The 22583-nt window shown below is 44.9% G+C and overlaps 3 protein-coding genes across 3 annotated transcripts; 2 read left to right on the top strand and 1 right to left on the bottom strand.

Annotated features, from left to right (window-relative positions):
* Positions 1-3371: 3371 nt before the first annotated feature.
* Positions 3372-5375, bottom strand: LOC117860311 (malonyl-CoA:anthocyanidin 5-O-glucoside-6''-O-malonyltransferase). The gene is made up of 2 exons (XM_034743582.2): positions 4472-5375; positions 3372-4246 (listed from the first exon to the last, which is right to left on the bottom strand). The coding sequence occupies exons 1-2, from the start codon at positions 5180-5182 to the stop codon at positions 3533-3535; spliced, it is 1425 nt and encodes a 474-aa protein (XP_034599473.1). The 5' UTR covers positions 5183-5375; the 3' UTR covers positions 3372-3532.
* A 7075-nt stretch (positions 5376-12450) lies between these two features.
* Positions 12451-15505, top strand: LOC117860791 (uncharacterized). The gene has a single exon (XM_034744169.2). The coding sequence runs from the start codon at positions 12555-12557 to the stop codon at positions 15027-15029; it is 2475 nt and encodes an 824-aa protein (XP_034600060.1). The 5' UTR covers positions 12451-12554; the 3' UTR covers positions 15030-15505.
* Positions 15506-18679: 3174 nt separating this feature from the next.
* Positions 18680-22296, top strand: LOC117862006 (uncharacterized). Its single transcript, XM_034745516.2, has 6 exons — positions 18680-19372; positions 19467-19564; positions 21057-21153; positions 21255-21340; positions 21447-21538; positions 21979-22296. The coding sequence occupies exons 1-5, from the start codon at positions 18991-18993 to the stop codon at positions 21498-21500; spliced, it is 717 nt and encodes a 238-aa protein (XP_034601407.1). The 5' UTR covers positions 18680-18990; the 3' UTR covers positions 21501-21538; positions 21979-22296.
* The last annotated feature ends 287 nt before the right edge of the window (positions 22297-22583 follow it).

Genomic DNA, 22583 nt, shown 5'->3' with positions numbered 1-22583 from the left:
GACATCTCCAATATGCTCTTATGAATTTCTAATGCTAGAAGCTATAGTGATGAAAAACAATCGGATCTGTTGCATGCATATCGATATGCCCTGCTAGAAAATCTCTAATTATTCTCTTATTGTACTGCATATTGATGGTATAAATAAGAATTATGTGCGTCTTAAAATGCAAAAAATACTTAAATCTTTATTATCTAATCAGATTGATCATCTATGTTTCTAAACTGTCATTGCTTTTTTCTCACAATCAGTCAGCTACTTATTATTGAGCTTTATCAACATGATGATGCTCATGTTTGATCCAACAAGTCTTGATCTATCTTTTTTTTTCCAAAAAGGCATGAAAATAATTTCAGTATACTCTTTATTTTAGGTTGTTGAATTCTCGACGACCAAGATTGGGAAGCATGGCCATGTCAAGTGACTCTGTTTTGGCTCATAAAAACAGCATAAAAGACAGCTTCGTTTTGAAGTTAATTTTTATATATTTTTATCATTTTAATAAACAAATACATAGATGTGTGTCTAGAAATATTCTTATCATTTTTTTTATTTTTAGATTTTTATAATATTTTCAAGTCTCAAGTTAGCTTGCAAATTTGTACTCCTTTAAGATGCAAGTAAGCTAATTTGTGCTACGTATTGTTTTGAGCTTCTTCTTGTGAGGTCTTCACAGCATAAAATGCAGCGTATGTGGGCTGTCACATACCCTCGCAAAATGCAAGAGACCGCATGTGGGTTGCCGCGTACGTCCACGACAGAGCTCGTGGCTTGTGCAGATGCGGGGTGGGTAGCCGCAAACCGCCCCGCTTGCATCCCTAGTTCGTCTGGAACCAAAATTTGCCTAAGTCCTTAATTGTTGTTGTTTTTTTTAAAAAATTTGAAGCCAATCTTGTGTTTTTGTCTGATAATTCTCCAACAACTTGAACTATAATGGATAGTCCTATGCTCAACCTCCACAATGGATGTGTTTTACATCAAAGTTGTGAACTCTAAATAATTTTAAATCTTGGCAAAATTTTGATGAATATCACTCAAACCATATTTCAGCAACTCTAAATTTTATCCTTTCAACTCATGTTTTCCGTCATATTTGGCTCGATTGATTTTTGAATCCAGTCACCTAAATACATATAAGCCTTTACAAATATTGTACACCTATCATCTAGTTACAACTCTTAGTTTATGTTTCACATAAATGAAAAAAAAAAGATCAATGTGCTGCTCATTGTCTTTGAATTTTGAATTTCAAAGACCAATAAACTTTGCAACTTGACATGATTACAACCAATCTCACAAGAGTATTGTTGCCTAGTGGCTTATTTAATAGACTTGTGTAGCCTTCTCCTTTTTCTTACTCCCTCCGTCCCAAATTGTAAGTCATTCCAAGAATCTTGGAGAGTCAAAGTATCTCAAGTTTGACCAAAATTATAGAGAAAAATATAAAGATTTATGACATCAAATATATATACTATGAAATATAATTGATAAAGAATCTAATGATACTTAGTTGACATCATAAATGTTATTATATTATCATATAAATTTGCTCAAACTTGAAATACTTTGACTCTTCAAGATTCTTGGAATGACATACAATTTGGAACGGAGGAAGTACTTATTATGTATAGAATTAACGAGGTAGAGGTCGGAGTCTATCTCGTCAGCACCGTTGATTGAGATGTGGATCCTAACGAGTGTTTCTATCGCCCGAACGTGGTGGGACCCTGCCTATGAGGGTAGAGTGAAACAGAGGAGGGAGGGCCTAGGGGGCAACGTAGTGCCACCGTTTTTTATTTTTACTGATTTTCTTTATCTATGAAGTGCTTCCTCCGTTTTCTTTATCCATGAAGTATTCCCTCCGTCTCAAATTGTAGATCATTTTGATATTTATAAATTCATAACTTTTATTACACCCCCAGACAGATACATATCTAAATAGTGAAAGGGTCTCTAGCTTAGTGGCCGGAGCACCTGAATAGCATCCAGTAGGGTTAGGTTCGGCTCCCCGTGGGAGCGAATTAAAAGGATCCGGAATAAAAAAATTATAAAAAATAGGTTGTTGCTTGCTGAATTCGGTCAAAAAAAGATACTATGTCTAAATATATAGTAAAAGCTAATGTTTAAAACAGCCTACCATTTGACGACGGAGGGAGTAATAAAAAAAGTATCGGATAATTTTTTTAAAATATAATTGGATGTTTTTTTAAAAAATATTTGGATTTTTTTTTTGAAAAAAGTCTATTTGACCCCTAACTATCGGAACAATCTGATTTACCATCTCGCATCTAAGTGGTGCCACGTAGGATAGCCTGGCACCACGCATGTTAAAACCACGTCGATTTTAACAGTTGAGGGGTGACCAGTTCAGAACTAGCCCCTATAATATATACATTGGGCTTGCTCTTTCCTAGTTGTCCTCAATCTGCTTAATTGAACCTAGAAATTATATGTATTCATAAAAAAAAGAAATGATAACGGTGATCGAACAAGGATTAAGCATAGGTATGGTCGGGCTAGCTCTATACGACCAACTATTAGTTGCTACCACCGACTTGTACGGACGACCAACGATTACTTGCGACCACGCCCGACTTGTACCGAAGTCAGCCATGTGGGGCCGTGGTGCAGTGGCAGCAGCAGCCAACGTGGCTGCATCATGCTCCTGCAGTCCTGCATGCTCGAGATCATCCAGGAAGCGTGAGCATGACACTGACAATTGACAAACGTGTGACAATTGACAAACTTGTGCGGATCGGACAACAGCAGATGCGCACGCACATACGTCAACGATGATCTGACGACAGCTCTCTTGGCGCTCAGCTAGGGCCTAGCCTAACAGGCCCGTCATCAGAAGCATCGACGGTGATACGCGCTATGATGATCCGCCGTTCAGTCAAGCCCGCCCGGCCGGCGGCCGTCTGCATCCATCCATGGCGACTAACACATGCTTTGGTTTTCCCGCGCCAAATTAATCAACCACGCCGAGGACTTCAGTTCATGACTTTCTTGCGTCTCGACAAATAAGAGGGTGGTTGGATACGCCCACTAAAGTTTAGCGCATGTCACATTAGATGTTTGGATGCTAATTATAAGTATTAAATATAGGCTAATTACAAAACTAATTGCACAGATGGAGTCTAATTCGCGAGACGAATCTATTAAGCTTAATTAGTCCATGATTTGACAATGTGGTGCTACAGTAACCATTTGCTAATGACGGATTAATTAGGGTTAATAGATTCGTCTCGCGAATTAGCACAGGGTTCTGCAATTAGTTTTATAATTAGCTCATGTTTAGTTCTTCTAATTAGCATTCGAACATCTGATGTGACACTGCTAAAATTTAGCACCTAGTATCAAACATCCTCTAAATAATCGCATGATCATGATATTACTACTGTTTCTTGATGTGATCTGCCTGTCGGATCGATTATTACAACGCAACAACTAGTTCGATCGAGAGAAAATTCTGCTACGACTGCTTGTTGTTATGATCCGTCTGGTTGACTGACGTAGATCCTCCGCCAGCTCAGTTCTCTGCCGGCGCCGGAGCGGCGAGGACGTGCGCCTTGAACTCCTCCATGCAGGCGGGGTCCAGCGACACGGACACCTGCACCTCGCCGTCCTCCCTCCCGGCGACGAGCACCATCTCCCCGTCGTGGTTCATGGACACGAGCTCCACGCGCGCCGGCCGGCCGAACCCGAAGTCCGACGCCTCGTGCACGCGGAACCGCGGGCTCGCCGCCACGTTGCACAGCCGCTGGAACGGCAGCGACATCATCTTCTCGATCCACCGCTCCGAGCCGCCCAGCGGCGCCGCCTCCATCTCCGCCACGGCCGCCTGGATCGCGCGGCACGCGCCCAGGAGACCCCGCGCGCCGACGAGGTCCCCCGCGTCGGCGCTCGCCAGGCAGCCCTTGATGCAGTTGCCCAGGTAGCCGTCGGCGACGGGCGGGTCCAGGCGCGCGCGCAGGTCGGCGAGGAAGACCAGGTACGTGTCGTCGCCGGCGGCCAGGGACTTGGCGCGCACGAACGCCGTCCAGCCCAGCGCCGCCAGCGCCACGAACGTCGACACCGGCTTCTTCTTGCTGCTGGCGGTGGTGCTGTCGCCGGCGGCCTCCTCCTCCTCGGCCGCGGCGAGCGCGTCGATGCGGCGCTTCAGGGACCGGATGTCGTCGGCGGCGAGGTGGAAGGTGCGGCGCCCCAGCCGGAAGCGCTGGCTGAAGTCGTAGTCCATCATGGCCTGCAAGCAAAGGTTCCGTGAGCAAGGCATTCACGGCTCAACAACACCCGCGGCGTGCGCCATTGATGGTCGCCTGCGCCCGCTTCCCCACACGTCTACTATGTCTTTATACACTTATATATTTATCATATATGTATAGATATAAGTTGTACGTATGAGGCACAACAAAGTAAACGATATACGATCTACGCATGATGGACAGGTTGTTGGATACGGTGTACGTACCACGGGGAGATTGGGCGCGACCTTCCTGAGCATCTCGCGCGCGAACTCGTCGCCGTTGGGGACGCCGACGACGCCCCGGTCGTAGTGCGGCGCGCAGAGGGCCTTGGTGACCGGGGACCCCTCGCGTGCGGCGGCCGCCCATGCGCCGACGAACCGCCAGACGGCCTGGCCGTCGGCGACGGCGTGGTGCACGGAGACGCCGAGCGCGAGGCCGCCGGGGAGGCGCGTGGCCTGCACGGAGAGCACGGGCGCCGGGAGCACCGCGGTGTCGAGGCCCGGGACCAGGGCCAGGAACGCCGCGATGTCGTGCGCCTCGTCGGTGGCGAGGCGGCGCACGTCCATGGCATCCGCCTCGGCCTCGACGAAGGCCACCCCGGGGTCGTCGGCGCAGTCGACGAAGACGTCCCCGGTCTCGGCAACGTACGCCAGCTTCCCCGCCAGGGGCAGGTAGAGCGCCAGCGTCGCGGCGAGGGAGTCCTTGAGCCGCCTCACCGCCGCCTGGAACGCGTCGCCGTCGTCGCCGGGCAGGTCGTAGAGGAAGACCCGCTGGATGGGCGGCAGCACGACCCAGGGCGTGTCGAAGAAGGACAGCTTCACGCGGCCGCCCTCGCCGGCACCAGCTCCGCGCTCGGCCGTCGGCACCGGCGCGACGCGCGTCACGGCGAGCACGCGCACGGCCGCCGCCGCACCGGTGGCGTTGGCGTCGCCCATCGATCGATACAATCTGTGGCGAGTAGCTAGCGGCGGCGACTACGAGTCTTGGTCGAATCCGATGGATCCTAGAGCACTACGAAGCGTTGGCGAGGAGGGAGAAGTGAGAGACTTCGCTTGGCTCGTGTCGCGCCAATATGTAGCCGGCCAAAAGACGGCAGCTTTTTGGGGGAGGGGGCAAGCAGCTTCCTCGGCGGCTGGCGCGCGCGGGAAGGATCGGATGACGCGCTTTGGGTCTCCTAGCTCGATCGTCACACACATCTGATTTGTACCACGATTTCCAACCGTACGATGGATCTAGCTTGCCGCGTGCGTAGTATACAGTTTTTTCCCCCTCTAAACAAGGCAGGCAAACGCAACCAACTCGTGTTGTGCCTGGCATCGTATCGCGACGTTCTGATCCGACCAGCTTGCGACCCACCGCACAGACCGCTCTGTGTAGGCGGCTTTCTGTGCTGGCGGGTGCACTCGCCAGCACAGATGATTTCTATACTGGCGGGTGGTTATGCTAACCGCTAGGAATATATATTTTCCTATCCAATATATTATTTTTCGTAAGTTATTTATAAATTCTATTTTCTACCGGTTGTTAGGTCGTGAGTTATTTATAATTTCTATTTCTCGTCAGTTGTTAGCCGTCAAATTGAAATTCAACATTTGAAATAGAGCTATTCTTTACGTCAGTAATATTAAAACTACTACGCCCATCTACGAAGATCTTTGCATTCGTCTGCCATCAACACATCATCTTTATCAAAAATGCTCCATCCTCATGACAAATCTCGCGTAGGATGAACCTTGCCATATCCCTACAAATGTTGTCGATGTGTTTGTCTTCAAGCATCGCATCGTGAGTGTCGATCCTAGGCATCTACAGGTATACAGTAAATGAAGATGAGGATGTATTACCATTAGAAAGTTAGCACATGGCAGTGTAAAAGAGACTTACGTCTTCAGGGTTCATCCAATACCTTCCATTGTTTCTGAGGAACTCACACACATAATATCCGCATAGCGCAGTATCGGGAGGTTGCTTGTGGCACTGCAATCAAATAGAAAAATGATGAGTTGTTATTAATGACAAGTCTACATTATATGAAAAAAATCAAGTTTTTATGTTGTTACGAATCTATAATTATTATTTTCATAGCTTTCTTCCTTTTTTATCATGGTCCCCGCCTTTTAGTATGTAAAGCTTGTACACACTTTGAGAATATAAAGACAAAAGTTAATAATACAACTTAGGTGCATAGAATGTCAACATGCATTTAAGTACTGCCAACAAATGTCTTACTTTGTATAATGCCTATGAATTCCTTGTAACTATCTCTGCTAAATCTGGCTGAGTCGAGTACCATTGCTTCTCCTACCTTGGATAAAATCTGGATGCAAATCCAGTGATCTCTGCATTATATTAAAATAATTTATATTATTGATGGCATTAAATAGCACAAAGTATATATATATATAGTAATTAAAACTAGCTAGCTTACTGAAAATTATAAGGAGCAATGATACGATCCTTGTCATCCTTTTTTCTCATTACTCTTGCAATGTATATGGACACTTTGTGCATTTCATCTCTGTGGGCTTTTGCTTTTATAGCATTTTTCTCCGCTTGTGTTTGTGCTGCTTCCATTTGTACTTTGATCGTTTCCGTCATTTTGAACTTGTGCTCGGGCTCGCTAATTCGTGCTGGGTCAAGGTACGCTGCCTTGAACCTGTCGTTCGTCAATTCTTCCTCCCTCCATTGCATCCTGTAGAATAGGTCGCTCAGGTACATGACATATAAAATATATACGTATGTATTTAAAACTTATGTATGCGTACATGTGGGACTTACAAGCACCATACGGTAATGAGATTCACATTGAGGTGTTGTCGATGGTAAAGTCTGTGCAAATCCTCAAAATTGATCACAATCAGGTAATCGAGAACGTCAAGGAAAACCTTAGTTGGGACACGCGCGGTGATTGCTCGAATGCCTTGCTTCATTGCATTCATGATCCATCCGTGCAGCTTATTCAGTTCCCATGGACCCTCTAGCAGATCCTACCGATACAAGAATGATTTGCCATGCTCATAATTCTCTGGGACTTCATCTGACACAAAGAAATTAAGGTTTTCATCATTTTCATTTTCCTTTTGCCGAGAGGCGCCGCAAGTTATAGATTTCTCACCGGAAGATGAAGCCTTCTTCTTCAATACATTTAAAAGCTTGTCAACTTCTGTTGATGGAGCCTTTTGATCATATGTGCGGACCAGACGAGGTACCGCTGGCCCCTGAGGAGGTGGAGATGCCGGCGCAGGCGATGTTGGATCAATAACCTGTAAATCATCTACCCATTCATCGCCTTGGAGTAGTGATGTCCAATCATCCTCATTGAGACCTTGAGCAGGTGATAGCATTGGCTGCTTACCCTCATTGGTAGCTCTTAGTACATGTGACAGCGTCGGCTGCTCCGTGTCAACATTTGAATCTAGAAGGGGTATATCTTGGCTCGGCCGTGAGGTTTCTGGTGATGCATTATTCAGAACGATATCTCGACGATACCACAGTATGTGCTGGTTCATCGCATCACTAAGAACCTCAATTCCCTCAGCACTAGGGATGTCAACCTCGCACGACTCATCCAACACAGTAACAACTTGCACCCAGGCGTATTCTAGCGGGGTTCCTTTGGGAACACATGACCTGTTACTGCCATGCCGGTTGCGACCTCTTGAAACTTATTTTGTTTCCTTCTATAAGGTATCACCAACCTGCATGGTGTATCCACTTGTATGTCATCAACGGGATACGTCACGTTTGCAATGGAGTCAGCACTACTCGGAGCAACGAATCCTGTATGGGCAAGCTGCATGGTTGGTTTTGCCTGTCATTGATCATCGGATATTATCGGGTCAGCCCTTGTTTGTAGTTGTTAGCTGGCGAAAAACTCAATCAACTCCTGCTTGACGATTTCTCTCATCTTTTCTTCAAGGTTTTTCTTATAACGGTCGTACTTCCTGTAGCTTGCTTGGTCATTGGGAATGTTTTACCCCGTGACAATGTTGATGACATCCCTCGAACACGTCCAGAGTGCTCCGCGGTTCTGATTGCGGTGGTTAGATTCTTTCTACCTCTCCGGCTTGAAAAGATTCTTCTTTTGCCCCTTGACGAGCTGTGCTGGGAGGAACTTATTTAGGACATGTGCTGGGAAAATCCATTAGATTACAACATAACTAAATAAGTTCCTCCCATTTTTCCTTGGTAGCCTTGATCATTTTGTCATCGTCATCCCAACCAAATCTAGTGTAACTAAGAAGTTTGTTCATGGTAGTATAGCAGGACCTGAAGTACTTATGTTGATTTTATGTCGATTTTTCAATTGTTGCGGTTCAAGTTTCTCAACTCTAGCACTATTCAAGGAAGCTAAGATTTCACGCCATGTTGCCTTTGTGTATGTGGTACCTTCTTTTTCACCATTCAGGGTTTGGTCTTTTAAGATGTTGAGGAGGGATTTATCCTCGCTAGCTTTTCATGTGTGCCTCTTTATGCAAATCTTTTTGTCCACATGGTCCTCCATGTTTTTCTTAAAGGAACCCATATACCATGGCGATTACTTATACAGATCTTATTAAACATAAACACTACCATCTATAAGAAGAGAATTCAACTCTAGGAATCACAAGTGCAAGATTTGGCATTTATACTTGCATGTTCTAACATCTAACTATGTGTTTCAACGCTACAGGCAACAAGCTAGATGTGTTACTATTCAACGATTACCCATTATTTTGCATTGAATTTATGCATAAGAAGAAGATATTACCTGAGATCAATGCAGCTACTGGCCGTTGAATTGGACTCGAGTGATTGAAGGAGGTCGTGAAAGGGATGGCGACTCACCAGCAGTTCGACAATGGCGGCCGACCTTCTCCAATGTCGATTTATTAATTAGACGGCAACCTAGTTGGGGCTTCTTATATCCTGCTTAGGCGGCAACATTAGGCGTGAAAGCACGACAGTGAAAGAAAGTTCCGTGCGCTGCAGTGGGAAAATGTTGTATTTTGTTGGCACTGAAATCATGGTTATGGAAAACCAGTTCCACTAAAAACGATGAGGATCCATTTTTGTTAATACGTGTTTTTTGGGTTTCGTGAAAATTAGGTTTCCCTTGAACAGGAGGTGGTTGCGGGATCCAAACATGATTTTAGCGGTGGTTATGGAAAAGCAGGTTTTATGGAATCTTATTTTCGTAAAACAGGAGATCCAAGCATCACCGTCATGCACGCTCCACACAGGTGGTGATCTCCACTGTCCAGCGTGCACTGTATGTACCGGTAATGTGTCCATGATCAGGTTCGGGACTTCGCGGCCGGCGTGCCCCGCCCGGCGTCTTGATCGGCCTACCGGCTACACAACTATCCACCAAGGTAGGCTGCTACGTGCTACTACCAAATCCCCAAAGTGAAATGAGTGGCGGCTGATCTCAGATCGATCAGGTAACTCGAGGCACGGTATCGTGCTTGGCTCTATGCCACACCCACCAAGCCATTACAATGGCGGCCACATACTTCTTCTGCGTCACTCATTTCACTTTGGGGGTGTTTGGATACCCGCTGCCAAACTTTAGCACCTGTCACATCAGATGTTTGGATACTAATTAGGAGTATTAAACATAGTCTAATTATAAAACTAATTGCACAGATGGAGTCTAATTTGCGAGACAAATTTATTAAGCCTAATTAGCCTAATTAGTTGGTAGGTTGCCGGGTTGATCTTTTGACGGAGATCATGTACTGGGGGTTCAGGCTCTGGGTGGGATCCATGATGGCCGTGGCCTCCCGAGGGTTCCACCCGACTACCCTCTGCCCTAATTTGGCTTGGTCTAGGACCCTCAATTATGGCACCCTCATTTCTGGAACCCTCATTTCGACTTGGTCGCCTATGGCTACTGCCATGCTGGGATGAGGTGTGTCGAACCGAGTGTATTGGGCTTTGTTGATCGAGTTGCTCGTACGCGTGCTCCACTAGTTGAGCGAGTTGCCTGGTGTACTTAGTTTGTGGCATGGCCTGAGTAATCAGGTCCATGGATGCGATGGTGGCGAGAAGAGTATGGTGCTGACGCGATTGAACTGCTTCAAACGTGTGATCCAAGTTTATGATGGGTAGGTCAGAAGCAAGACGGCAACGACGCTCTGCTCTTGCAATGTTTCTTTCTTGCGGTTGATTCCTTTGAGCTTTGGTTTCTTCTCCTTCTACTTTGGCGGTGAGCTCATCCTGCGAGACGTCATCTGGGTGACATTCACGACGCAAATTTCTTTCTAGCTGATCTTCATCCTCACCTCCTTGTGGAGTAACGATGGCAAGGAGTTCCCGCTCTGGAGAATAGCTACCCGAACTTGACGTGATGACCTCTGTGGAGCTATCTTCTTCATAGATAGGGGACAGAGGGGTACCCTCTTGGTACGGGAGGGTGTCGAGGCGACAAGGCGAGACTCGTCCTTGGCAAGAGCAGGTGGCTTCATGTTGGGCCGGTAGATGAATCTGCCTTCTGGAGTAGATGTGATAACCAGGCCCTGTTGTGGATCTAATAATGGAGTCTCCCCATTCGGGTCCAAGTACTAGTTGAGGTCCTCCATCAAATCCGAGTTGGATTGTGATCTTGATAGGGTAGCTTGGTAGGCAGCACCCGAGTTTCGGAGTCTAAATGGGAATCGACTTGTATTGTAGACCGATTCGCACGATGGCTCAAACGTCAGCTCGTGGGAACCAATCCGACTAGTGGGAGAAAATCGAGTTGTACTCAAACTCATCCCCTGATCCTCGAAATAGGTCAAAAATTTCGTTGAATTTCTCGACGAAATCCTCCAAAGCTTGGCGATTAAGGTTGATATCGTACTGCTTCTCCTCCGGGGCCGGCGCGATGTGGCGGTGGAAGTTTCTAGCGCCATCTGCGACGCAAACCCAGAAGCTGAAGATGAATGCCACGCCTGCTTCAAACGCGATGATGGGATTGATGATGACTTGAGCCATCGAGTTCGTCGACGGATTCTCAGTGAGATCCCTATCTGGCGCGCCAACTGTCAGTGTTTAGACCCGGCAACCTATCGAGGGGGTACCTGAGGCAGTGTTTTATGCGTGGGGCTCGTTGAGACCAGGAACTCGAACACACGATTTAGACAGATTCGAGCCGCTTAGATCGCGCAATACCCTATATCCTATTGTTGGTTGTATTGTATTGGATTGAACTTATTCAGAGGGGGTCCCTACCTCGTCTTATATTTTCGGGGGTAGGGTTACAGGTCGGTTGTTTACAAGAATACTAGTCGGATTCGACTAGAGAGTGCTACTCTATTTGCTACGAGTAGTTTACTAATACTCGACTAATTCTTGTCCTCCACGTAGACCACACCATCCTGCACCGTAGTCTCTATGTCTGACACGTCTCGGTGTACAGCCCCATGTGTAGAGCTGTCCAAACCTTCTGGTGGACCTATAGATGTATAGACGACACCACGCAGGAAGGGTGGGGACGGATAGAGTACACGAGGGAGAGGCGAGGCAAGGCAAATGAGGCGGCGGAATACAGTGGTCAAGCAGAGCCAAGCAGGCATGCGAAATCGACCTGCAACAGGGGCGGAGCTACAGGGTATGCTGCATATGCTGCAGCATACCTTGTTTTTCCACCAAGGTAATTACTATACATATATATTTTATATAAAGAAAAAAGAAAATGGAAGCGAGAGAGCAGGTTGCAGGACAGCAGAGGAGGCCGACTCGTGCAGACTTGCGATTCCACCGTCAGGCCCACGCGGCCCACACGGATTGCGACCTCCTCACGCAACGGACTCCAGGTCTCCAGCACACGGCAGTTCGGCTTTGTCTCTTCGTGCGGCTTGCGGCGCGGCGTACAGCGTGCCCTACCCGGAATCTGCAGACCGCCGACTGCTGAGACGGAGAGACGAGATGGAGACGCCATCACACGACGGCAATACTACTTAGTCGATTGCCAGCCGGAAGCAGGCAGCAGCGAGCCAGCGGCCAGTCCAGGCATCCAGCAGCAGGGCGCAGGCCAATAATCGTTCAAGATCTCGAGAAACACTGGCATCTGGTGAATTATTTGTTCTACGTTCTTTGGCTTTTATAAAAACATCTTTATTCGTGTATGATTTAATTACTAATTGCTTAGCCCTAAATTATAGATTCATCTAGCACGCAACAAGGTGGAGGATTTTACCCTACAGAAAAGTCGATCTAGATTGATCTTTTGTTCTGGACTCGTATCATGTGAGTGATCCATAATCACTTGTGTCAGTTCAATCGTGTACAAGCACAATTTATTTAATTGTTTGGTGTTGTGTTCTTTGTAATATTTAAACAGTTATGAAGAGAGACGGGAACATTGCATCTCTTTTTCAGAAGCATGAAGCAAAGAGGAAGGCAGCAGCAGCTGCTGCTACTTCTAATCGTTCTTCTGATCCGGTTGTACCTGTGGTGGAAGAGCAAACTCGTGAGAGAGTAGTTGAGGAAATTGAAACTCATATCCTAGCGCCACCACCACCGCCCCCACCGCAGCCATCTTCTGTGCCACCAGTTTATGACATCAATCGCCTTCCACAAGATCCAGGTGAAAGACGTCCCATTCTTAGTTATCCTACTAATGATCAAGATGCAATTCGAAGAGCATATATTACTAAAGGTCCATTCAAGCCTTTTGCACATGATTTTCCGAAAACAAAGATTTCAGGAATAAATCGTCAATTCAATTATTGTTGGATGTACAATCATGAATGGATTGAATATAGTATTAAAAAGGATGCTGTATTTTGCTTTATATGCTACTTGTTCAAGAAGGGCACAGGGTCAGAGGCATTTACTGTTGATGGCTGGAATAATTGGAATATAGGAGAGAAGGCACTTCTCAAACATTTGGGTTCCAAGTCACATATCGCAGCTCAAGAGAGATATATTGGCTTTACAAATCCCAAGGTAGCAATTGATTATAATATTCAGAAGTGGAGTGATGAGGATCTTCGACTTTATAAGAAAAGGTTGACTTATTCACTTAGGTGTATCAAGTTTCTTTTGCATCAAGGGTTGGCGTTTCGTGGACATGATGAAAGTAAAGAATCTAGCAACAGAGGGAACTTCATTGAACTTTTGAAATTTCTTGGCGGAAATAGTGAAGAAGTGAATAAGTATGTTTTGGAGAATGCTCCAGGTAACTGTACCTTAACTAGCCCAGACATACAAAAGCAAATTATTCACTGCTGTGCCCTAGAAACTAGAAAGAAAATAATTGAAGAACTTGGTGATGAGCCTTATGCAATTTTAGCTGATGAGTCTAGTGATATATCACATAAAGAACAACTAGCTCTTTGCTTGCGTTATGTTGATAAATTGGGAAGGCCATGTGAGCATTTTATTGGAGTTGTTCATGTAGATGATACTACCTCTTTATCACTGGAGAATGCAATTGAAGCTTTACTTTTAAGTCATGGCTTGAGTTTGACTCAAATCCGTGGTCAAGGATATGATGGGGCTAGCAACATGAAAGGAGATATTAAAGGGTTGAAAACATTGATCATGCAAGAATCACCTTCTGCTTATTATATTCATTGTTTTGCTCATCAACTCCAATTGGTTCTTGTTGCTGTTGCTAAAGGAAATACTGATTGTAGCTTCTTTTTTGATCAAGTATCTATCTTGTTGAATATTGTTGGAGTTTCTTATAAGCGCCATGACATGCTTAGAAATGCAAGGCTTGAGAATGTCAAGAAAGCACTTGACTGTGGTGAAATTGAATCTGGAACTGGATTACATCAAGAGATGGGTTTGCCTAGACCTAGAGATACTCGATGGGGATCTCATTACAAAACCATATGCAGCATCATTACTATGTATGAATCAATCCACGATGTACTGGTTGATCTTGGGGATGATTCGACATATAAGGATGATTGGACCAAAATACATTTTGTGACGGGAGCATTTGAGACCTTTGAGTTTGTTTTCTTTGCACACTTAATGTATATTATTCTTGGATACACAAATGAGTTATCTGAGTGTTTGCAAAGAAGGGAGCAAGACATTCTTAATGCAGTATCACTTGTTAATGTGGCAAAGAAAAGAATGCAAGAATTGAGGTCAAATGGCTGGGATAATTTTCTTGAGAGGGTCACCTCGTTTTGTGATAAACATGGTGTTGATGTTCCTGCTATGGATGGTGATTATGTTCCTTATGGAAAATCAGCAAGGAAATCTCGTGCTCGAAAGCAAACCAATGATGACCACTTTAGAAGAGAAGTATATATTGGCGTCATTGATCAAATAAGTCAAGAACTTGATAATCGGTTTGATGAGATTAACATGGAGTTGATGTCTTGTATGGCAGCCTTCAATCCTTCTAATTCATTTGAGTCTTTTGATGCACAGAAGCTACGCAGACTAGCTAAGTTCTACCCAAAGGACTTCTCAAATAATAATTTTCTCAGACTTGAATTGCAGCTAGATAATTATATTGATGACATCAGGAAGGATGATAGATTCAAAGGTCTAGACAATATTGTTGACCTCTCATTTAAGCTTGTCCAAACAAAGAGGCATAAAGTGTATGATATGGTCTATGAGCTTCTTAAATTGGTATTGCTTCTACCTGTGGCAACAGCAAGTGTTGAAAGGGTATTTTCTGCAATGGTTTTAGTGAAAACAAAGTTACGAAATAAGATGGGAGATAGTCTTTTGGATGATTGTCTAGTCACTTTTATTGAGCGAGATATTTTCTTTGAAGTTGATGAAGATGATATAATTGAGACATTTATGTCCCTTCGGAAGCGTCGAATAAAAACGTCATTATAGTAACGTTGTAAGTCTCTGGTACTCTATGCATATATTTCAATTATCAGTTTGGCTTTGAAACTATTTATATTGTATTTAATGGATATGGTTTCTACTTTATCCATGAATTTAAACCTTATTACCGAATTGGTAAATGGATTTACCGAATTGTGTATCATTTTTTTGGATGCATACCTTGACCTAAAATCCTAGATTCGCCACTGACCTGCAACCAGGTGGATGAGCAAGCAATCGCGGTAGCAGCGAGAACTCGCAGGCTATGGTGGCTCGTGAGCTTGCCTTGGGCTGGTGGCGCACCAATATTCATAGCTAATGTCATGGCATGTCACCGTAACATTCTCGAAGAAAATAAGTATTGGTTGGCATGTTTTGGTACTAAATTAAGCAAGTACATAAATTTCTTACCACAACTTTGGGATGCTCTGATTTTCTCAAGCCATGATTTTGATTGGGCAACAATTAGAATCCAACCAATCAAGCTCACACTATCGTACTTTTCAATGCAAATAGACATTATAGACCTGTAACTTCATCAGGGTGCTCATCAAGTTACTAGAATTCTCAATGCAAAGTAGCTTCTACGATGCGCTAGACGTCGATATCCAGAAAGAAATGCAGACCCAAGTCCACGAGAGCAAACTCGGTCGATAGATGTGTTTGATGATTATTTTTACTGAAATGTAATGAGATATGAGGAAAAAATATCATATGTGATATTCAGGTGTTATGTTGAAGCCGGACCATATATTCATGAAATTGGTTGTAGTTGAGCCTATGACTTGTGGGCCCCAACCCTCCATGTTTCTAGAAGATACAGTTTCTAGAAGGAGAAAATAAAAAATACATATGTTTCACGTCAAGCAATACGTAAAACGATCACCGTTATTATGGAGGCCATGTCATATGTAAGTGCGCACCGCAAATTAATCTGATTGCCGCACAAGCTTGGCCCACCAATTATTTGCTATACATCCTTGTTAATGTGAATGAAGAGATAAATCCAAGTACAAATATGCATGGACATGTTTTGACTAAATAAAGTATCTAATTTTCGTTAGCATTCTTGATGATGAAGACGTTGAGATTTAAGATTTGTTTTGAACTCTTGATAAGAGATAAGATTTTCTAAAAGGGCGCAAGAAAAAAAACCAGGAGATCAAGTAGTACTCGGACTAATCAATACTAGCAGAATTGCCCGTGCGTTGCTACGGGTCCTTACTTGCTCTCACGTTATTATTCATTTGCTCTCATGTTATTATTTGCTTGCGTTGTCCTAGTCCTCTCTTTGCAAGTATAGTAGTAGAAGATATTTGTGGGTGGTTTAATACTATCTGTTTATTACGTGGATCCACACATGGAACTCTTCCAACACTGCCAACCCCATCTCGTTTCGACAACCCTAGCTCCCGTAGTAGACGCCGAAGATATGCATCTATTAAACTCCGGCAAGTTTTCCGGCGAAACTTCGGCGAGCAAATCCAGCGAAATCGTTAGTTCTCGGCCGAAGGTGAGCGCACCAACGCGTTCGTCTCATCATCCTTGTTCCGTTTTGCCGTTCAATCGCGAGTTTGGAGGTCGTTATCGGCGAATCTCTCTTTTTCCCCTTTATTTCTCTCTCCTATTCCTAGCGCGCTCCATGGCCGGCCATGGCGGAGCTCCTGCTCACCCGTTGCCCTCCGCACCGCCACCACCAGTCGCGCACCGCCACCGAACGCCGCCCCTCCCGCACCACCAGTGCACCGTGCCACCGCACTGCTCGCCACCCCGCGAGCCGAGCCACGCCCTACCACCGCCGCCCTGGCCTGACCACCGTCGCCTAGTGCCACCTCCTGCCCGGCCGCCGCCGCCGCCGAGTGCCCCTTCCCCCTCTCAGCCCGAGCGCTGGCTCACTCGGCCCCGTGTCCTCACGCCACCGCCACCAAGCGCCGCCCCTCCCCTGGACCCACCTGTCAATGCGTTAATCTATACCAAACCTCATAGAAGTTGGACACTTTGACCCGCAGGCCGCGGCATATGTGTTCAACTACTGGTCCTGTTTATTTCAACTTCAACTTATTATCCGAGAATGAGAATATGCTGTCAGCTATTGGCCGGATTACCTAGGTTTGGCAACTCTGATTATTTACTTGAGTGCAAAAGGACTTGTACGGCCCGTGACTGATGATAGCTGATTTCATTCATGAGTACAAGCAAAGTTGATTTGATAACATTTTTAAATTTTGTAAAACACAAATTTTGATAAAATAATTAGTAATGCATTCCCAGTTATTAAATTAGCTAAGACAATAGTACATTTCACAACTCATGCGACAACCATCAGTAAAAGAAAAGACGACAACAAATAATCCGTTTCCTTAAGCAATTTTGTTTGAAATGTTTTATTAAAAAAAGGTTGACTGCTTGCCACGCTGTTCATGAGTGCTGCCTGCCTCTGGCTGCTCGCGGCCTGGTCTCGCCCCTTCCTGCTCGCCACCTGCCACACCCTCTTCCTGCTGCATTCGCCGCCTGTCGTGCCTGCCGCACCATCTCACCTACGTCGGCTCGTCGGGCTGCTGCAGTCATGCCGGTCCGCCATCATCGGGCTGCGTCGGATCTATTGTGGAAGGAGGCACCGGAGCTTGGACACCGCGGCAGCCTGGGAGGCGGCGGCGCCGAGGAGCTCGGACCCTAGCGCGAGAGAAGGGGAACGGGAGGCAGAGGCACCGATGGAAAAAGGTTCGTAATCTCGTACCGCGGGGGAGTTGCCGCGAATATGGACCCATATGTCTGTGTACAGCCCACATGTCAATGAGATTAAGTTGGACCAAACCAAAAAAGTGAGCAGAAGCGATTCTCACTTTAGATATAGTATAGATTGCGAAGAGCATACACATGGCATGATCGTGGTTACTTGAGATTCTTCAAAGTTGATACATATGTCATCACCTTTATAAGTTTTTAGGAGGTGTATACATACATTGTACATAGGCCGATTTGATCGTATACAGTTTGGATATCGGAGATAACTAGCTGGTGCTACGCCCCACACCGTAGGGGTCAACAGCCATGGCCACGATGCTGGCAACCTGTGCGGTCCTTACCCCGCGTATTGCCGGATCTAGGCGTAGAATGGGGAAGAGAGAGATTGTGGCCTCTCCGAGTAAAGAGAGAGAGAGCTTGTTCATAGGATTGACTTTATAACTCCAAGGTCCCTCGGCAAATTTAATGTCGTGGACCCTCAGTGTAAATTATATTATGTCGTTGTGAAGTTCGATGGCATCATAAGTAATGAAGTCAAATAGTTAGCTGGACTGGGCCGTTTGGAATTTAGGCTGAGGAATGAGCAAAACTAGAAAAGAAATAAACATACACACTACATGTAATAGTCGGGGTATAGGTCTCTATTGAGCTAGATCCTAGGCCGACGCACTTTTCGCCCTAGTCCAGAGCTAGTCCTGCTTGTTCAAATGATTTTGAATGTAGAAGGAAACACCATTTTTTTATTATGTATTGCACATGTATGCATATAATTGACCTTATATAATACATTAGAGTGATATAAATTAAAGTAAATGGAAAAAAAATATGAAATACTAAGTCTTAGTCTTGTAGTACGCTCACGAATCAAAGTCGTGTGAAAACGTATGCGCCCTTTTTACGCTTTCCTCGCTTACACCTTCGTCACAAACGAAACAGAGGAAAAGGAAGAGTAGAAATCCAAATCCATCTTCCCCTGATCCCCAGTTCCCTACTCCCCAGGTTCCATCGGCCCCCAATTCTTCCCCTCCACCAAATCTGTAGCCGAGCCGCTTGCTTCGCAGCAGGATCGAGCGGGTTGCGCGGGGCAGCCAGGCGGCTGGCACACAGGCGAAGGGGTGCGGCGGCGCGTGACGGGCGGCGAGTCGGCGGCGAGAGGAAACCCTAACTCTTGGGGTCGGGGCTGCCGGCGGCGGCTGAGCCACTCCCGAGTCGATTCGCCTCCATGCCTTCCAATCCTCCCCCTCCGCCGCCTCCTGGGTCATCGGCTCCGGCTCCGGCGGGGGGCAGCTACTTCCCGCTCCCTTTCCACCTGCAGCAGCACCAGCCGCAGCCGCAGATGCCGCCCCCGCCGATGCCGGCCAACAGCTACCAGCAGTACCAGCAGCAGCTGCACCAGGCGCACCAGCTCTTCCAGCGGGACGCGCAGACTATCACCCCCGAGGCGCTGCAGAGCGTCAAGGCCGCCCTCGCCACCAGCGACGTCCTCGACCCCACCGCAGCCGCCAGCGCCAGGCCCTCCGACCCCTCCACCAGCAAGAAGCCCATCCCGCGCCGCGCCGCCGGACAGTCCTGGGAGGATCCCACCCTCACCGAGTGGCCCGAAAGTACCCACCATGACTTCTCTTCGTTCAGTTCCACTTCGTTTAATGGCTCATCCTTCTCTTGTTTAATTGGGTTTCAACTCTCAACAATTTGCAGATGATTATAGACTGTTCTGTGGAGATCTAGGAAACGAAGTTAATGACGATGTTCTCTCCAAAGCATTCTCACGGTTCCCCTCCTTCAACATGGCAAGGGTAAACTACTCTACTCACTTGTTCAAAAAACTTATTTGTGGGGAAACTTGTTCCCTTCAAAGTGTGTTGTGTAGTACATTGTCAAATTCTTTTGGAGTTTTTATATGGAAGTCCAGGTAATAAAAATAGTCAGTTTTTTGGTTGTGGCACAAGGTGGTGAAATTCACAGCCAATTATCAACCTGATCAATATGTATATTGTGTTCAATGCAATTCTGGCCTAAATGACTAATGTAGGTACATAACTTTTACAGCCTGCATGAGGTAAAAGACTGATGGGGAGTTTATTGCGAAATTCATGGCTTAGGAATAGAGTTGTACTCCAAAATGGTTATCTAGGTAGATTCAGTATCACGCATGTGCTCCAACATAATATAGGAACTAATATTTGGCCATGAACTATGATGTACGCACCATTTATATTTAAATAGGCAGCTACTTGTTGTTAATGGAACCATACTCTGCAACATACTCCCTCTGGTTAAAAAAGTATATTCGTCAGTTTTGTGTAATTGGCTGTTTAGAACCTTTACTATCGTTTTTTTTCCTTAGATATTTAGTTCAGGGTGTGTAGATATGTCTCAAAGAGTACTTTAATAATGTAATAATTTAGCTGAGTTTTACTTTTACATAAATACAATTTACAATAGAAAACATTGGCAGCCAAAGTTCAAAATGTCCTCTACTGGGGGGAGCAAATTCATAAGTGGTTTAGATATGCCAAAGCTACTTAGTCGGTAAATAATGACAATGGCACGAAAAAGAATTCGGATTATGGACTACATAAATCTGTAAGTCATTCAGATCTTCTGAAATCACTTAATAGTCAGGTTTAATAAAGCATGGGAGAAGTGAGAAGTATTAGCAGTGTCAAACAAGGAAACGAATTTCCATTGTTCTAAGTCGATTCCTCTATTATTGACTGTTGCCAATGGACTACCTAAACAAATGTGAAATCCAACACGATCAGAATAACACCGATTTCTGCAAATTTTAGCAGTTTAAAGAACATCAATGGCAATACACATACTGATATTGTTCTCTATTCTTTACTAGTGGACACAATAAATTTTGCATGCATGGGAGAAAACCAGCAGTTTGAAGATATTTCACATGGATCTTTTTCATAGTAATATGCTACTTCATATTAGCTATTTCTGAAAACAGCATCAGTGTGTTAATGCATATGACATAGTAGCAAAGCTAAAAAGAAAAGCAACAGGCTTCGAGTAAGCTAACACACCCCCGAATAAATTGGTAGCTAACAATCAACAATTTACTCTTTGTTGCTTCCTTCCATATGCTTCAATCCTTTGACCTAAAGAAACCTAGCTCACATAGATTGACCGATAGAGGAGCTAAGAGATTAGCTCACACAGAAACCCAGATGCTAAGCCACATAACATGCCTTGTGTTGGTCATTGTATGCAGCATTTGAGATTCATTTCTCGATTCTATATGGCCTTAATTTGCCTTTGTATTATTTATTTCAGGTTGTTAGAGATAAGAGGACTGGCAAAACTAAAGGTTATGGATTTGTGAGCTTTTCAAACCCTACTGATCTGGCTGCAGCAATAAAAGAAATGAATGGTTTGTTACTTAATACTATGTTCTGCAGATTTGGTTGCTGCAACTTGTCTGCATGTTTTCATTTACTGTTCCCTTGTTACTTTTGAACAAACTTCTTTCAGGAAAGTATGTTGGGAACCGCCCTATTAAATTGCGTAAAAGTAACTGGAAGGAGAGGACAGATGTTGAGGCTCTGGAAAGGCAAAAGGTGCCTGTCTGTTTTCTTCTTGATATGCCTTGCTCTCCGCATGCCCTCTAATTTTGTCCATTACTTTCTCCTTTTTTTGTGAAAGTGAACTTTCTCCATTTTTCAGAATCATGTCCAGAGGAAGCCTAAAATGCACAAGAAGGGTATTCTTCACAAGTGAAGCTATACAGGCCATACCGATTATGATCCATGCAGATGGTAAGCCCCTCCTCTGTTTACATGCTAGATTAGCTGTAAGAAAACACTGTGACCCTATATTATGGTGCCACTGCATGGTTTTTAATATTCATTTTTACCAATGAAATGTTCTATCATTGCACAAGATGTAAATATACAATTGCTTTCTTGAGCTTAATACTAATATACGGGGAAGTAAATGGTAGGGGCATGCTACCTTCATATCATCACCATTGAGAATGAACTTGGATGTGTCTACATGATTTGAAATTTGAATTTGAATAGAAGCAGTGTTATGCATCCTATCTCTGTGATTTTCTTCGAAGACCCACATTAGCTCGTGATTTCTGGACGTGATTCACGCTTCTAAATGACTGTATATTGACTCATGCTTTGTATATGAAGTTATTGTATAATATTCAGAAGTTTGATGGATGGCTTGTATGTTGTGTATCATGCAGTGCTGCTCCCTTGGATGGATGACGCAACTTCAGGAAGCTCTTCTCTTACTTCACTAGTCGAGAGTCGAGATGAAAGGATGTTTACTTGGGTCAAGTGAATGCTTGTAAACTTGAAACGTAGCATCAACTTCTATTTGATACAAGTTGTGCTCCATTTTTCTGTTTCTTTTTGCTTAACAATTGTACGTTGATGTTGCATTCTGGAAACAAGATGATGACTTATAGTAGCTAGTGAGGGGCGTTGTGCTGCAGCCAAATGGACCTTCTGCTTTAGGTTTCGGCAAGGAATAGCATCACGTGCTGAACTTTTTATTTTTATTTTCCTTTTACGAGGGCTCTCCGACAAATTTCTCTTTTGTTTTTGTTTTCTTTATTGGGACAAATTACAGGATCGCTAGGCAAACAAGAGAATGTTAGGTCGAATATAAATGGCATCACCACTTGTTACCCTGTTTCCCAGCTAGCGCACGTTAGCTTATTCTCTTCTGATTGTAAAATTATTGGAGAAGGCTTGCCGCGAGGAGTTGCCGTTCTCAAGCCCAGCAGCCCACCAGGCCCGTAACGCAATCTTTTTTTTCTTTAAAGCCCATTGCGTAGTTCACTCT

This window comes from Setaria viridis, chromosome 6 (assembly GCF_005286985.2).
Source record: "Setaria viridis chromosome 6, Setaria_viridis_v4.0, whole genome shotgun sequence".
NCBI lineage: Eukaryota > Viridiplantae > Streptophyta > Magnoliopsida > Poales > Poaceae > Setaria > Setaria viridis.
Note: the sequence above shows the minus strand (reverse complement) of the source record. Positions and strands in the feature narration are given on the sequence as shown.

What these genes read in the sequence shown, in the direction of transcription:
- LOC117860311 (XM_034743582.2), bottom strand. Translation starts at nt 5,182, where the DNA reads ATGGGCGACGCCAACGCCACCGGTGCGGCGGCGGCCGTGCGCGTGCTC. An exon ending in TCGCGCCCAATCTCCCCGTG is followed by an intron (nt 4,247 to 4,471) that starts GTACGTACACCG and finishes CTTTGCTTGCAG; the next exon opens with GCCATGATGGACTACGACTT.
- LOC117860791 (XM_034744169.2), top strand. Translation starts at nt 12,555, where the DNA reads ATGAAGAGAGACGGGAACATTGCATCTCTTTTTCAGAAGCATGAAGCA.
- LOC117862006 (XM_034745516.2), top strand. Translation starts at nt 18,991, where the DNA reads ATGCCTTCCAATCCTCCCCCTCCGCCGCCTCCTGGGTCATCGGCTCCG. An exon ending in AGCAATAAAAGAAATGAATG is followed by an intron (nt 21,154 to 21,254) that starts GTTTGTTACTTA and finishes AACTTCTTTCAG; the next exon opens with GAAAGTATGTTGGGAACCGC. An exon ending in AGGCTCTGGAAAGGCAAAAG is followed by an intron (nt 21,341 to 21,446) that starts GTGCCTGTCTGT and finishes TCCATTTTTCAG; the next exon opens with AATCATGTCCAGAGGAAGCC.